Below are 16,338 nucleotides of genomic sequence, written 5' to 3'. Positions count from 1 at the left end.
AACGGTGACAGGAAGGAATATACCCTTCCCGCCTCAGTAATAAGAGTATGATGGGGTTAAGCCGAGGTTGAGTGGGGACTTGTAGGTGTCTGTCCCTCGCTATGTAGTCTTTTGTGCTGGAGCCCCTACCTTGTAGTTTGTCTGAGGCTATTCATCTACCCGTCGTGAGGCCTACACGGCAGGGGTGTTGTGTGCAAGTCGTTACTCTAGGGTGACGACAGGCGCTACAAACAGCTTCTCAGGTAGGAAATGTGAGCTCCAGGCCTATAATAGTTTTCAGATAAAATGAAATACAGTAGAAGGCAGAAAAGTGTGGTTTCCATTTGCTCTTTTCGCCTTCAAAATTGAGAGGGAAAATTAAGAAATGGGCAGCCATTTTCTTTAGGAAGGCTGGCCCCACAGGACAGGGAGGCACTCTTTGGGACCACTGGTGAGCTCCAGTAAATCACAGCATTCCTACAAGGGAGACATATGGCTTTGGCGTATCAACAAAATGTTTCTTGAAGGAATGGTGGAAAGTTTCCTTCTGACATAACATTTTAAAGAGGTCACTTGGAGCAGGATGTTGTGTTCCTGGTGATCTATGATTTTTCTGCTTTGCTAATGACTATAGGGCCAGTTTTATGTATAGTGGATCAACAAGAATATGCCAGAAGACAGCTTTGCCCCTATTTTTTCAGAAGAGCAAGGGATGTGGATGTTTGGCTAGTGAGCCAAACAAGAGGCAGCCTTCAGCAAATGCATGATTTGGTAGGAAAAGCAATGACGAGCATGAAAGAAAAGGAGAGAAAAGTAGATTTCCTACAATGAACTCTGTTAAATACATTGTGCTGTTGCTTTATCATATCAAGGCAGAAGTTGGTGACTTCTCACAGGATAAGTTATAGCGGAAAGAACCACTTACAACCAAAAATAGTAGAGTTGAAGTGCTTTACCCACTTAGTGTGACAGGAATGTATAAAACTGTTTTTGGGAAACCAGGGCAGACACACAATTGATACATTATTTTAAAAGACGAGGTGGAAGATCTGCAAATAATTGGATTGTGGAGGACAGTGAGAATATTTCAGAGGGCACTCCAAATACAATAGATTTACTCGTGGCATGAGGAAGAATGACAAATCGTCGTATTGCTCCAGCGTGTGATAGGTGGCAGCTTCCGTGGGGCATGAATAACATGGTCTCACCTACCAATGAATCACGACCAACGCGACTACCATTTCTTGAGTCTGATGTAAGTAGAACTGTTCCTTGTGATGGCAGGGATTGTGTAACTCTTGACCTGTACAGTAATTCTTTGTGTGTGTTGAAACAAACTATACTCCAGATTATAGTGGATCAGACCAAAACCAATCTAGTCTAGCATTCTCCTCCCACTGTGGCCAACTAGACTGGGGGAAGTCCTGAGATTCGCGTGGCCCCCTCGCTGGGTATTTTTAAGAATCAATTAAAAACATGGATGTTTAGGCAGGCCTTCCCACCAGATAATTCCTGACGCCCTCTTTTTTTCCCCCCCTCTCCTTCAGCTCTCCCATTCTGTTCAGTATTTCTGTTATGTAAAATTGTTTATACGTATATTTATTGTATTATCTTTTAATATTCTTAGCCGCCTAGAGTGGTCCTGACACGACCAGATAGGCAGGATATAAATGAAATAAATAAATAAAAATAAATAAAGTCTATACATAAGACACAAAGACTGTAGATCTCTTCTGTTCTCAGGATGTATGGAAAGTCCAGAAACAAGACAATAGGATTCCACTAATCCTCTCCTGCAGTTAGTAATGGGAAACATCACAACTAGAAGGCATTGATTATCTCCATGTTACCCTTAATCTTGAACAGTACTCATTTATTTTTCCTCTGAGTTTCAAACCCTTTGCACCTTTACTTGAGTTGTGAAGGCATTGGATGACCAAGGGATGGAAGGAGAACAAAAGAAAACTGGTGTTGTACAGGCTTAGATCCATTGGATGCTATGGAGAGCCAGTGTGGTGTAGAGTTCAGTGAGATTTTGGGAGATTCACCAGTTGGTCTTTGCCTAATCAGACTTTTTCAGCCTGATCTATCTCAGATTCCCCCCTCCCTCTCAGGATTAATGAGCAGGCGAAGAATGATGTGCACTGTCTTGGACTAACTGGAAGGGCAGGATATAAAGAATAATTACATAAATATTAAATGAATAGTCTTGTTGAATGGTGCCATGGCAGTCTGTACAGCAGGATCAACCACTGGTTTGCCATTTAGGATGGAGCACCTCTAGATGTTAACAATCCACTTGGGAGAATTGTTTCAGGGCTTTATAAGTCATCCTACTGTACAATACAGCAATATCTTAAGCTAAAAAACATGTGGGATCTAATTTTTAGACTTTGTATTGTTTGTACCATTCTCTATGCCAGAGCTCCAAAAGCCTTTCTTTTTTCCATTAGTATGCATACGGTTTCAGGATATCAGTGCAATGGTTTAAGCTGCATGCCTTTTCCATCTTGAATTAAATTATAGATCCTTGAAACGTGAATGGAGTGACTGCTGTGCACCAGTGTTGACACCAACCTTGCAATCTGGGTGATAGCTTATATTTAAGAACAGAACATATTCCTCCCAAGATGAAGGGACATTGCTATGGAAAGCTTTACTTTGGCGATTTCTTCCACTTAAAGCACAGAAAACTCACCAGGGGGGAAAAATCTTGTAGTGCCTTTAATTTATTTTAGTTTGAGCTTTCATGGGTTACATTCTTCTTTCCTAGATGCATTTCATAGGCTATAGTTCACGAAAGCTCATGCTAAAATAAATCTGTCATAAACGTGCTACGAGTTTTCTTGTCTTTTATTTCTTTGATATGCTGTGATATTAAGAAGAACTACCTCTTTGGAAATTAACAAATACTGTACTCGTTACTGCTGTAGTTGGCAGTGCCGCATGCGCACGGTCATCTTCTGTGTGACTTGTGCTGCGATCGCTTCCTCTTCCTTGCAGCCGCGGCTTCAATCGATGTGTGGGAACTCGATGCAACAGCCTGTTCGACGGAGTGGTCCTTGGCCCCGGTTGCTGCCGCCGCCGCCGCCGATCTCGCACGCTTTGCCGGCCCAATTGCCGTTCGACGCTGTCGGGCCTCCCACGACCATTTCTAGCTCGGATCGACCAAGACCAAAAGACGAGCTGGTAGGAACCGGGGTTACCCGGGCCCATAAATGGTAGCAGTTACTGCCTTAGGCCATTCCCTCCTCGTGGGCGGTCGGCGGAGACTGCCTTTCCCATTTTAATTTGCAACCGCCTCGACCCACCCCCGTGGTCTTTCTCTTGGTAACTGTTTTGTTGGGTAAGGAAGGGCTGGGCTCCCCGTTGGCCATGTAATTTTTCATAATGTAGTTTAAGAGTACAAGTAAAGGAAAATGGATTGTCGTCAAAAGCTATGGGCTTATGAGGTGCATTGTGTAGCCTTCTTCACTACAGCTGCTGCAGTTCTGTGCAGTTATCTATGAAGCAGCAGCATCCTAACACAGTAGAATTTATTTGCAGAAAAACATAAATAAGATCTTGACATTCTATTCTAAAATGTCAGACCCCAAGCTGTATAGAGGCTTGAAGATTTATAACCATATTGAATTGGGCCTGGAAATACAATGGGCAGCTAGTGCAGTATTTCAGTATCAGGTTCATATTGATCTTGATATTATGCATGAATTAGCAGCTAAGTTGCTGCATATTGTGTCCATTGAAGATAGTAGACCCTGCTGCGCAGTGCAGCAGTCCAGATACAGTGTAAGGGAGGGATGGATTATTGTTGCTCAGTCAGGTAAGCTAAGTAAAGTTTGGAGCTGGTGCAGTGAATGGAGTTGTGCAAGGACACTTCTCCACTGCCACCTTGTAATGTAGAGATGGGGTAGAGTCAAGGAACACCCCAGATTGTAAACATACCCTGTCAAAGGGCGTGCAACCCACTGTAAAATTGGTCGAATTGAAACTGTTGGACTTGACTTTTTACTGACTAGCAGTACTTCTGTCTTTCAGAATTTTAGTTTTAGGTTTTTAGTATTTAGGGACCCTGACTGCTCCACTGATGTCAGGTGGCAAGAAGTATTAGAGCAGGGTGCTATTAGTATTAAATGATACAATGGTATCAAAGACATGTGGTTTTTAATGCTGTCCTTGCATATTATGTCCAATGCATACTTTCTCTCCCTCCCCCCTTGTTTCCTCTTTCTCAGGTACATTTTTGTGTCTGGAACTGCAGTGAAATAAGTCCTCAGTTCTCTAAAACAGAGTCAGCAGAGCATGTATAGTAAAAAGAAATGTCCAGAGTAATTGTCCCCAGCCTTTAGTACTCCTCAAAGGGTGCCCCCCATTTCATGGCAACCCTGCTGGTTGTAACCTGATGTTTCTGATGACAGTAGTTCTTTTTATATAATCTTTATACAGTTTAATAGGCAAAATTTTCAGAAGTTATTAAAATTAGTTCTGCACATTGTTGCTGGAATAAATAGTTTAGGATCCAACTACCTAAAGATATGTTTCTTTCTCTGTAACTCAGCGTGTCTGCTCCAGTCAGTAACAGATTTTTGTATTATTGCACCAACATCGAAGTTGGTTGGAATGTGCAAAGCAGTTGCTTTCTCTTTATTTCAGACTGCTGGAAGACAGCCATCACTCACAATGTATAGACCAAAAGTGAGCCTGAAAGACAGGCAACAACTTTACAAGCTGATCATTAGTCAGTTACTATATGATGGATATATCAACATTGCTAATGGTCTGATCAATGAAGTAAAGCCACAGTCTGTATGTGCACCCTCTGAACAGCTGTTGCATCTTATTAAACTGGGTAAGTTGTGATGTCCAAAAGCAAAACAGATTTGAGATGTCATGTTTAAGCATATATTTGTAAGCTGAGTTCTGTATTGTTTACCTTGTTTCCTGACAGTAAAAACTAGCTGGCAGTGAAATATCTTGAAAGGCTGTATATGTTCCATTTCGGAGATGTTAAACATAGGTTTGGTGGCTATCCAGCAGGAATACTTTAGCTTTGGATTTTTTTGCTTTGACAGGGAATTGGAGTCTAAGAGTTCTTGGGTCTAGCTGTACTATTCTTTGATTTTGTGATCATGCTTTTAATTATCAGAAGTCTGTCTTTGAAGAAGCAGTCTGGGCTGTTGACCTAATTCTGATTCTTCCCTGTTAATCAAACTTAAAAGCATAATACAGTACTGAAGTGAGATTTGAGGTGTTACTTGATAAATAACATAGATGATGGCATATTGAAGATGCTCATTTCCCTCAAAAATCCAAACCAGGCTTGAGACTTACTGGTGTTTTGCCTATTTAAAGTTTGGGAGAAAATATCTGTACAGTATTCTTTTTTCCCCCCACAGGAATGGAAAATGATGATAGTGCAGTTCAGTATGCAATTGGGCGATCTGATACAGTGGCTCCTGGCACAGGGATTGACTTAGAGTTTGATGCAGATGTACAAACTATGTCTCCAGAAGCTTCTGAATATGAAACATGTTATGTCACATCTCACAAAGGACCATGTCGTGTTGCTACATACAGCAGAGATGGACAGTTAATAGCTACAGGATCGGCTGATGCTTCAATAAAAATACTTGATACAGAAAGAATGCTGGCAAAGAGTGCAATGCCTATTGAGGTAAATACCCAAACAGTAATGGACCTTTAAAATATCATGTTAAATGTGTCTTTCTAGTTACAGTGGAAAATTCTCTGTTCTCAAGGATCACAAAAACTAAGCAAAACATTGATTTAGTTGTAGTTCCAAATACACAGACACAAATATACAAACATGGAGGGACAACATTTCAGTTAAATGAAATTTTATATATCATACTTAAATTACCATGCAGACATTCCATTTAACTACAGGAGCACTCATTGTGAAGCAAAAAAAGACAAGTAAAATGTCTGTTTTTTCTTGTTTGTGTTTTTTTTACTAACAAGGAGAACAGTCAAAATGCAGCTATGAGTTGGAATTGTTGCTCACCATATTTATTAGTGACTAGATCTGTTTAACAAAGTACTGGTAAATTTTTTAACTTGATGTTCCATTTTTGCTTGTTTTAAATGTTTTATGTATGACTAGTACAAGAAGTTTATTTTCTCTGATCTTTGTTTTACTTCTAGCTAAAGTAAAACTCTCTGCCGATCTCCTTTGTGTTTGTTTTTCCTTATCACATATTAAACTGTTGTTCTAAAGCACATGTTCAACTTTTAGAATTTGAAAGAATAATGTTATACACACGAGATTGTTATGCCATATCAGTTCAGTTTTGGTTATTAACAACTGTCACATATGCCTCATTGAGGTTATTGAGATTTACTGTCTGCCAAGGGTTTATAGGGTTGCATTCTAAATATAATTAATATACATACTAAACTGGATCTTACTTGTTGTAAAGGCAGAGTGGAAAATATTAGAAGTATTTTCTGGATTTATTTTTTGATTTAAAATATTATATAAAACCCACATCACTGTTTACACTGAAGCAGAGTTTTAAAGTAAAGGTTTTTAAAGTTATACCTTTTTTTTTTGCTCTGCTTAAATAAAACAAGAAAAAGAGAAAGTGTACAAGTGGAGAAAAGAAAATGCCCCTAAACTACAAGTCCATTATCTAGTTTAAAAAGCAAGCAGGGGAGGTTTGGTGGTCTTATATACGCCTTCCAACTCCATTATTCTATTTAAAAAAACTGGCACTTAGTTTTGGGGTGATGTTTCTGATTATGTGAAATTGCTGTTTTATATTATTGAATATATGACCCCCATTTTTATGTCAATCAATAGTGTTAGTTCTCTTACTGAATCAGAGCCAGAGATTTAGAAGGTCCTGGTTTTTCAGCATCATTTTTCATTTCTAAGACAGTCATTTTAAGAGAGTTGAATTGTGTATGAGAAATGGTTACATTAAAAGTGCTGTATGAAGAGATGTGGAAGGATGCTAGTTCATCTTCTTGTGTGAAGTTAAGTCCATTCTTGTATCCCTTTGGGTCTTCAATCATATATTAAAATTATGTTTATAGTGTTACCTTTCCTGATTGTTTTCTTTAGGTTATGATGAATGAAACAGCTCAACAAAATATGGAAAACCACCCAGTTATTAGGACTCTTTATGATCATGTGGATGAGGTGACATGTTTAGCTTTTCATCCAACAGAACAAATACTTGCCTCAGGTTCAAGAGATTACACACTTAAATTATTCGACTATTCAAAACCGTCTGCTAAAAGAGCCTTCAAATACATACAGGTTAGATATTTTAATTATACCTGTAAAAAGAATATGAAATATAACTGATTATGATTCCCAGAATTTGACATGCAGATATTGTTGGTATCACTGAATTGTGTTCATGAATGTTCGCAGAACTAAAACTGTTGTGGGATTGAAAAACTGAGTTTGTAATGTCAGCTGCATGGACATAAATGATACTTGTGGCTGTAACTCCCAACTGCTACGAAAGGATAATGCCCAGTATCCATATTAGGTGTTTGTTTCTATCTTTTCCAGTAACTCTTCTTTGTTAAACTGAAAAGAGGTATCAGATGTTGAAGTATTTCAGATATGAGCTAGCTTTACAAAATTGTTCACATTATGAATGTATGCCCTGTATTTAACACTATGCAATATACAAAGTGGAGGACATAGTTGTGCAGAAGCCAAACTTTTTGTTTTTTATTATGATGTTGTTTCGCATGCAGTATCCTATCTGACTTGTTTGTATAGCAATTATCTTCTTTGGGAATGAATTCATTATTATAAAGCAGTTGGTGCAACTCTGGTTTTTAGTTACGTTTGTAGTGGATTCTTTTTAGTGTTATTTACATATTTTCCAACTACACAGGAAGCAGAAATGCTGCGCTCAATCTCCTTTCATCCTTCTGGTGACTTCATACTTGTTGGCACCCAGCATCCTACTCTGCGGCTGTATGATGTCAATACGTTCCAGTGCTTTGTTTCCTGCAATCCTCGAGACCAGCATACTGATGCCATATGCTCAGTTAATTATAATGCAAGTGCTAACATGTATGTAACAGGCAGCAAAGATGGATGCATCAAACTGTGGGATGGTGTTTCAAATCGTTGTATCACTACCTTCGAGAAAGCGCATGATGGAGCTGAAGTCTGTTCTGCCATTTTCTCTAAGAATTCCAAGTATATTCTGTCAAGTGGAAAGGACTCTGTAGCCAAACTCTGGGAAATATCTACAGGGAGAACACTGGTCAAATATACAGGTGGGTAAAAGAAACAAACATTATATTATTCCATTTGCATAATCCTAACAAAAAGCATGTTGGCCACTCAATCTGGTAAAATGCACTTAAATACTTTATTTTGATGCTAGTATGACTTTCAGACACCTCTTGAGTTGGTCATAATGTTTACACCTTGGTTGCCAAACAAGACATTAGAAGGCTGCTTTGTGAATCTCTTTGTATGCATCTCAGTTTAATTAGTACAGAATTTAACCTATGAATAAGACATTTGGATTAAAAAAAGTGAGAACCACAACAGTTTTGTCTGCTCAGAGGGCAAATGAATCTCACTACCATCACTTAATCAAAACTTATCTGGTGGGACCAAAGGGGTTTGCTTTCAGAGTGATCCTGAGAAAAATTATAAAAAGCTCAGAAGGGTTGTATAAAATCTTTAAATAGTCTAGGGGTTTCTGCAAATAATTTTCTTTGGTGTATAAGTATATAACCTCATGAACATTAAAAAAAGGACATTCATACTTTTATTGATCATATATTTATATGTATTTAGTATAATGATTACTTGTTTGCCTTTCTTCCCAAAAATCTTCCAGATTTTGTAGAAATTGTGGGTACCATCTGCAGTCTTGTCCCACAGGATACGCTTGTGTTAAAGGATAACTGATCTGTTTAATCAGAAGTGTCTCCCTAGAGCAATTTCTGTCAGTTCATGGATCAGTTAACTTTCTCCCAATAATACCTAGTTTAGAAATTGTGTGTTTCCTTCCCCCCCAAGCACCGTTGACATAGTTTCTTCCTTTCATCTCTAATGTGAGATCCTAATGAAGTAACAACAATTCCTATAAAAGTCAAGAAATAAATTGGTTGAACTGATTTCTGTGTAATAACTCATACTGTAGAGATGAATAGTTTGTCATACTAAAGGTTTCAGTTTAAGCCAGCAGGGTGCAGCCTTAGCATACTGAAACATCTTTGATTTTTCATTCCAGGTAGTGGAGGAACAGAGAGCAGTGCAGTTGTTCTGTAGCCTGCCTACTTTAGGGAGAACATAGGATTCTGTAGAGGAATTATATTAGTTTTTATTAAATAAGCATTTGCTCAATTGTTAAGTCATTTTATGATTTTATTTTGATTTTGGAAAAGGTTGCTTGTCAGTGTTGGGGAGTTGGTAAAGGGTAGATATAATTCAGGATTAACTCTATGTTCCTTAAATACATATTTCATTCTTTAAAAAGTTTTTGAAAGTATATGTGTTGTTGCACTTGCAGGAGCTGGACTGAGTGGACGCCAAGTCCACAGGACACAGGCTGTCTTCAATCACACAGAAGACTATGTGCTGCTTCCAGATGAAAGAACCATCAGCCTCTGCTGCTGGGACTCACGAACTGCTGAACGAAGGAACCTTCTTTCCTTGGGGCATAACAGCATAGTTCGCTGTATTGTCCATTCTCCCACCAATCCAGGCTTCATGACTTGCAGTGATGATTACAGAGCTCGATTTTGGTATAGAAGGTCAACCACTGACTAATGCTGAAGCTGTGGCTGTTTTATTTTATAAACAAGTCTGTTTTTACCATGATGTGTTTAAGTAGTTAGTTTAAAAATAAATACTATCCCTGCTGAAAGGATAGTTTTAAAGTTATGTCCATATATTGAAAAGACGAAGGACAGCTTGAATTTTTTTTCATCCAACAGAACTGCCCACTTTCAGTAGTCCAGTTTGGTATCTGGATTTTTAAAACCTCTTTATTTTTGTTGTATCTCATCTGATATATTAATTTGGTTCTTGATCCATACTTTTATGCTTTTTAATTATTGTTTAGTTGTTGTAAATCAATTAAACTAAAGTTATTTTTAAAAAATGCATTCTTACATTGGTGTGACTTGATTTTATTATGATTAGCTTGTAAGAAATAGATTGTGATATTTCCAGTGAGAAGTGACTGGATCAGGATGAAGATTGGAAATCCTTGATCCTCTAAAATCTTGTGTTAACCAGGTATCTTATTTTCTCTTGGCAATGTGAAAAATTACTGGCTAGGAAAAAAAAACAACTGCACAGGAGAAAAATGCTCAGGGACCTACAGAACATAATTGGCTTCAAGTCTCCCCTCAGTAGACCACTCCTTATAGCTTAGTTCTCTTCAACTGGCACTTAGTGTCTCAAAAACTCATTCAGAGATAGTGGTAAGAAAAAAAAATAAAAAGTCCATTTACTTACAGTTCTATAACAGATCAAAAACAAACAGCATTATTGTAGAAAAATAATGACTGATCAGATGAACCGAGCTTAACTGAATAACTAACTTTGTACAGACTCACTGCATGGCTAATAGAACTCTGACTACATACTGATTCTAAATCAGTATCTGACTTTAAAAGAGCAGGAAAAAGAACTTATTCATAGAGAAATGTGGCTGTCTTCAAAATCTGAGGCAGAGAAAGAACAGTTAATTTTTGCTGGATTGTTGCTCCTTCATTAATTTCTGCACCTTTTCAGTGTACAAAGCCTGCCGTCTACACTATTACAGCTATCCTTGTGACCATTCTGGAAAATCTAACTGTGTTGTCCCACTGAGAGATTAATACATTATTCTTTCAGGTGCCATAAGACTTCAAGTTGTTCTGGAAAGCATAGAGATGTGCCTAATTATGTGCACCACAGTGCCATGAGTACATATTCAGATCTATAGAGCTTGAAAATACCACTTTTTCTGTATAAACTCTCAGAATGCCACAGCTGTAATTAAAAATAAATAAATAAAAGTCGAGCCCCAAGTCGGACTGTACTCAAGACAGCATACTTAGTTCAGACAAGAGCACACAGTGGGGAAATTTCTGGCTAAGGTTGCACTTGAAACAATCATCTCATGTTATAGCAGACACCCCTATCAGTATGTCAGGAAATGAGCTGTAGGTTGGGACACAATAGCACATAGGTGGAGCTGAGAAGTTTGCCTTAAAAAATAAAATACATCTTGGTTGTCTCCATCACTCTATGGCCATTAGATTGGGAAAGCCTGTGGAGCATTTATTCCTTGCCTCTTATTTCTGTGAGATGGTAACATAATCCTGAAAGATGGAAGACTTGAGATTTCCTTATGTTGTCCAGGTGGCAGCTGACAAATTTAGCAGATCTCAGCAGCACCAGGAAGTCTGACATCAAGGAGTGTCACTGTTGTGCACCTGCTGGGAACCATGATGAGTATGTGGCCTAGATACAAACTTGGTAGTCTCCACATCCTGATAATTGCCTATTCAGCTGCCCTTTCTGAGTTAGCCATGGGAGGGACAAGGAGGAAGAGCATTGGGATCAACCTGCCTTCCCTGCTTGGGAAATCATGTAGATATATTCCTGCGGAAGAGGCTAATGAATGTGGGGTGGTAGCAGTTTTGCGGGACCGCTGTGAAGACCTTATCCAAGTGTACCCCAAAGCATGGAATTGGTACCTCCCCCAACTGAGAAAAAGGAAGCCTTGAACAGCAGGAAGCAATACTGACCAGGACTACTGTATTCCAGGGCTCAATTAGATTACTCTTTGTGATTCGGCAATTGAAAAGAGTGACCTGCTCACTATTCTTATTGTGAAAATTCATGTATATAACTTTTTGAGCACAAAAAAAGAAAATCCCGTTCTTGAACCCGTGCATCAAAGGTTTGGGAGACAATCACATAGTCCATAATGCACAATCTTTTCTAAGGAATGATGTGAAGCAGAGGGAGCTAAATCAGAAGTTCAGAGCATTTGCTAAGCTGTCATTCTCAGCTCTAGAAGATATCCTGGATAATACTATATCTCAAAGTGCTGTCCTTGCTACGTCTCCTGCATATAAATTAGGGTTTGGTGGGGAGAACAGCTGTTCCCCTGCTTTCTCCTGCTGCTTGGCCTGCTATTGTCTGGCTTAAGCAGCTGTGCCCAACAGCAGAGGGACAGGGTGAGAAGACTGGGGGCGATAAAGACAGAAGAGTAAACCCTAGAATAAGATAAAGGGGAGGTGGAGGCTTTTAAAAAGAAGGAAAAGAGCAAGTGTAATTTATTACGTTACAATCCCCTTCCTTCTGATGCGCAAAATAGCACAACTCAGACTGAAGAGCTGGTTTACAAAATTGCCCCCCCCCCATACACACATAAATTTAAGTGAGGGTCCCCAAAAAGATCTCAAGAAAGTCTAGGTATGCTCTGTGGCCATGGAAGGCTTATCAGCTGCTTGACAGAGGATGTGGAAACGGGTGTCCTGTAGAATTGTACTTCTGACTGGAACAATGAACAGGAACAGCCCTGACTACAGCATTCTGTTGTAGGTTCCACTTTTTAAAGCTGAATGGATACTAGAGAATAAGTTACTCTGGGGTCCTCATATATCTCCAAATATTTGGAAAGAAAACTTTTACTCCTGGGATTCAGATTTGGGGATATCAGCTGTTAGAGGAGAATGGGCCAGAAGGGGAGAAGAATTTTATGGAGCTTTTGGGAATTGTCCTCTTCTTGATTGATCAGCTGTCAGTTGTCTGCATATGAATTTATCTTGCCCAGGAGACTTCTTTGCAGTCATCTGATATGGTAAAATAAATAAATAAAAACCAGTTACATTGATGTTGCAGTTCTTTATAAACGTGCTTAGGAGAGTAAATCCCATTGAAGTATTTTGGACAGAACTAACTTTAGATTTGAAAAATAAAAATGAATGTGGGAGAAGCTTAAATAAGATCCATCCATCTAGGCCCAGAGATCTGGGTACTTAACCCATTAAGTCTGGATTTGAATTCTTATGTCCTCAGTCATCTTCGTGCTGAATCAGGGTTGCCATCTCTCTTTTTCTGCCAGGCTCCACATTTTTTACATCTGTGTGGTAAGCAAATACAACATGATTCATTCACTCCTGGAAACAGCTGCATCCAGATGGGTTGACTCAGTAAAGGAAGGTACAGCCTTGAGCTTGCAAGACATGAGCAGGGCTGTTGATGAAAGCACATTTTGAGGGTCATTCATGGAGTTGCCATAATTCAGAGGTGAGTTGATGCTAGATAAAAATGAATTCAACCAATGTACACATTTTCATTCTGGCTGGCTTTTGGAGAGTTTGGGAAAACCTTCATTATTTTTTTCCTGTTCGTGACTGCAAGAACTTGAGGGTTAAACCATTTCAGTGTGAGAAAAATTGACACAAGTTTTTTTTTCTGATACAGACTTCTGAGAGGGACATTCCATTTGTCCTCACTGGGCCATCAGCCTTGGCTCCAAGTCCCCACTGGACTATCGAGATCCTGATGTCAGGGTGCAGACGGGAAGAAAGGGGTCCTGGTGGGAAGTCTAAAGATGGATGAGCTACATCTGGAGGATGGATTCTGAGCCAAGGCAGGATGGCAAGAGCCAGGTTTAAAGGGGGAGGATGAGGATGAGGTTCATTGCCCTCCTTGGACACGGAATCCTGCTTTGGCTAAGGCTTCACCCTCCAGGTTTAGCTCATCCTCTCCTATCTTCTGTGCCCTTGATGAAAATCAGCTGCTCCTGCTCCAAGACTTGTGGATGGGGAACAATTTCAGTTGTTGTACTGCCCATCCATGATGATGGTACAGATGCCTGGCCACCCTCTAACTCAGCAGATCCACCCAGAAGAGTGCTGGTAGAGGAAGAGGTACAAACAGGGGTTGCAGCAGTTAACCTAGGAGCAGGACAAGCTGCTGGGACTTCAGGACCTCCACTGGCCCAGCAATACCGGCTGTCCCTGAAGGGCGTTGGCTAATGCAGGTCAGTGCTGCAAACTGGACCCCAGCCTTGGGAAGGGAACCAGGGCTCAGTTAAGGACATTGGGCAATGGTGCTAGTAAAGGAAACTATTACCTCCTGTGGACTATTAGGAGAGGGGTTCACAGTCCCTAACTTAAAGGTCTTAAACCCGGTTTCCGAATTCAAATAAAGACAAGTTCCAGCAATATCTAGAGCTTGAAACCCTCCTGGCTACTTTGAGTCGGACCTGCCTGGCATGGGGTTATTAGTATATACAGTGTTTTCAAGCACAAAATCTCTTTATGTCAATAATTTCTGCAAAAATCTTGTAAGGCAGGTCAGCATTATTCTACTCCATTCTGTTCAGACAGGGAGCAAAGATAAGGTTACTTAACACCAAATCCATGCTTTAAGTTGTGGATTTCCAGTTTACAGGTCAGGTATCTAATGAATAAATCTTGTTCATTTCTAAGTGTGGAAATGTTATCCTTTTCATAAAATGATGTCTTATGTGCTGTCAAATTGGAATCAATTTATAGCAACCTTAATCGGGCTTAAGGATCATTCACAATATTGTTTTTTCAATCACCATATATGGGTGTGAAAGCTGGACAGTTAAGAAAGCTGACGAGGGTAATGGTGCATTTGAAATGCAGTGATGGAGGAGAGCTTTGTGGATTCCTTGGACTGACAAGCAAATGGTGCTAGATCAAATCAAGCCTGAACTATCTATCTATGTCTGGAGGCTAAAATTATGAAATGGAGGCTGTTCTACTTTGCACACAGCCTGAGAAGACGGGATTCTCTGGAAAATACAATAATATTGGGAAAGTTAGAAGGTAGCAGGAAAAGAGGAGAACTAAATATGAGATGGACTGACTCCCTAAAGGAAGCCACGGGCTTGAATTTGCAAGAGCTGAGCATGGCTGTTGAAGACAAGACATTCTGGAGAGTACTCATTTATGGGATTGTCATAAGTCATGGGCAACTTGACGGCATGTAACAGCAACTATTTTCGCTGTCAAAGTAAGTGAGAATTTCCATGGCCAAACAGGGATACAAACCCAGGTCCACTACAGTACACTTTAATATAAACCACACCTTTAATATAATTTTACCCTCAATTCTGATTTGGGGGTACAGAGGGAATTGATTAGCCACTACATGCTTCAGCACCTTGACTACTATACTGTACTGTGTTATGAAACACAAGTTCGTACCATCATCTGCCTTAGGCCAATGAAACAAAAATATTGTCTGAAATCCTGTAAACTCACGCTAGTGTAGACCCCCTGAATAGTTGGTGACCCAAATCCATAAGTTCCATTTATTCAAATGAGGCTACTGTAGTTGCAACTTCTTATTCTAAAGTTGCAACTAATCTCAGCAAAGGAGCTGGGTCAGAGGATTTGACTCACCAAATTCCCACTGATTCAATGGACCTACTCTAGTTGTGACCACTGGATTTCAGCTATTGATCACTCTCCTAGCTGACTCAACCAGTCTTCCTATGCCCTTAGAAGAAAATCCCATTTAACTAACTGGGACTTCCTTCTGAGTGTTTACATATTCAAGATAGCCCATGAGGGCAAAGGAAGAGTTGCACTGCATCTGACTCCCACTGTCTCAGGCCTGCCTACCAGTGGCAGACGGTCAAGATTTTGCAAGTATACGCCTCCAGCTGAACTCCCATAGATACTCTCTGCGTAGTTGTGTGGGAAAGCAAACAAGATAACCAGAGGGAAGTTGCAACAGGCAAGAACATTTGTAGTGTGGGGTAATGCACATTTTTCTGTTCCTCACCTGAGCTGAGGAGTGAATGAATGGGCTGAGGGTGAGAGACCATAAGAATGAATATCTGCATACTTTATCTGTGTGAATCCTTGTTGGTCATGAAACGTATGTCTGAATTTTCACTTTTTTATGGCCACTCTGTTATTCCTGGCTCTATATACCACTGATTGCAATGGGCATCGGCGGCTCTGGCTCTAGCGCACGCTGTCAGTGCTTTATACACTTCCTGCTCTCCCCCACCTTCATGAACAGCCTTAGCTCACACTTGTAGGCTGTGTGACATTTCAAACGTGTAGCTGTCATGGGAGTTTAAAAGCAAAGCATTCTACAGTATAATAAAGCATTGCCTTCTTTTGAAATGCAAGTACCCTGCTAAGTTATTAGAAAATACTTGCAGACAATAAGTCATCCTGTTCCTCCTATAAGGAAGATGAAGCAAAGCAAAAAGAGGGGTGTGTGTTTTTCCTGTGTGCAGTTATTTGCAGAAAAGCTGTGGCCAATCATGAGAATTCAGCTCATTTTAAAGCCAGGATCCTTCCTCTGCATTGTTTCCTTTGTCTTGACAGTCATGTTTGCTTCAACAC

General features: G+C 39.8%; 1 protein-coding gene across 2 annotated transcripts; it reads left to right on the top strand.

The window, feature by feature from the left end:
- Positions 1-974: 974 nt before the first annotated feature.
- On the top strand, positions 975-10,104 carry CSTF1 (cleavage stimulation factor subunit 1). Of its 2 annotated transcripts, XM_020797488.3 has the most exons (7): positions 975-1,234; positions 2,983-3,168; positions 4,633-4,828; positions 5,376-5,653; positions 7,067-7,264; positions 7,860-8,250; positions 9,501-10,104. In XM_020797488.3, the coding sequence occupies exons 1-7, from the start codon at positions 1,115-1,117 to the stop codon at positions 9,758-9,760; spliced, it is 1,629 nt and encodes a 542-aa protein (XP_020653147.1). In that variant the 5' UTR covers positions 975-1,114; the 3' UTR covers positions 9,761-10,104. The 2 variants fall into 2 exon arrangements, with proteins under 2 accessions (XP_020653147.1, XP_020653149.1); XM_020797490.3 differs by lacking the exon at positions 975-1,234 and having other exon boundaries at positions 3,105-3,325.
- The last annotated feature ends 6,234 nt before the right edge of the window (positions 10,105-16,338 follow it).

Source organism: Pogona vitticeps, chromosome 4 (genome assembly GCF_051106095.1).
Source record: "Pogona vitticeps strain Pit_001003342236 chromosome 4, PviZW2.1, whole genome shotgun sequence".
Classification (NCBI taxonomy): domain Eukaryota; kingdom Metazoa; phylum Chordata; class Lepidosauria; order Squamata; family Agamidae; genus Pogona; species Pogona vitticeps.
Note: the sequence above shows the minus strand (reverse complement) of the source record. Positions and strands in the feature narration are given on the sequence as shown.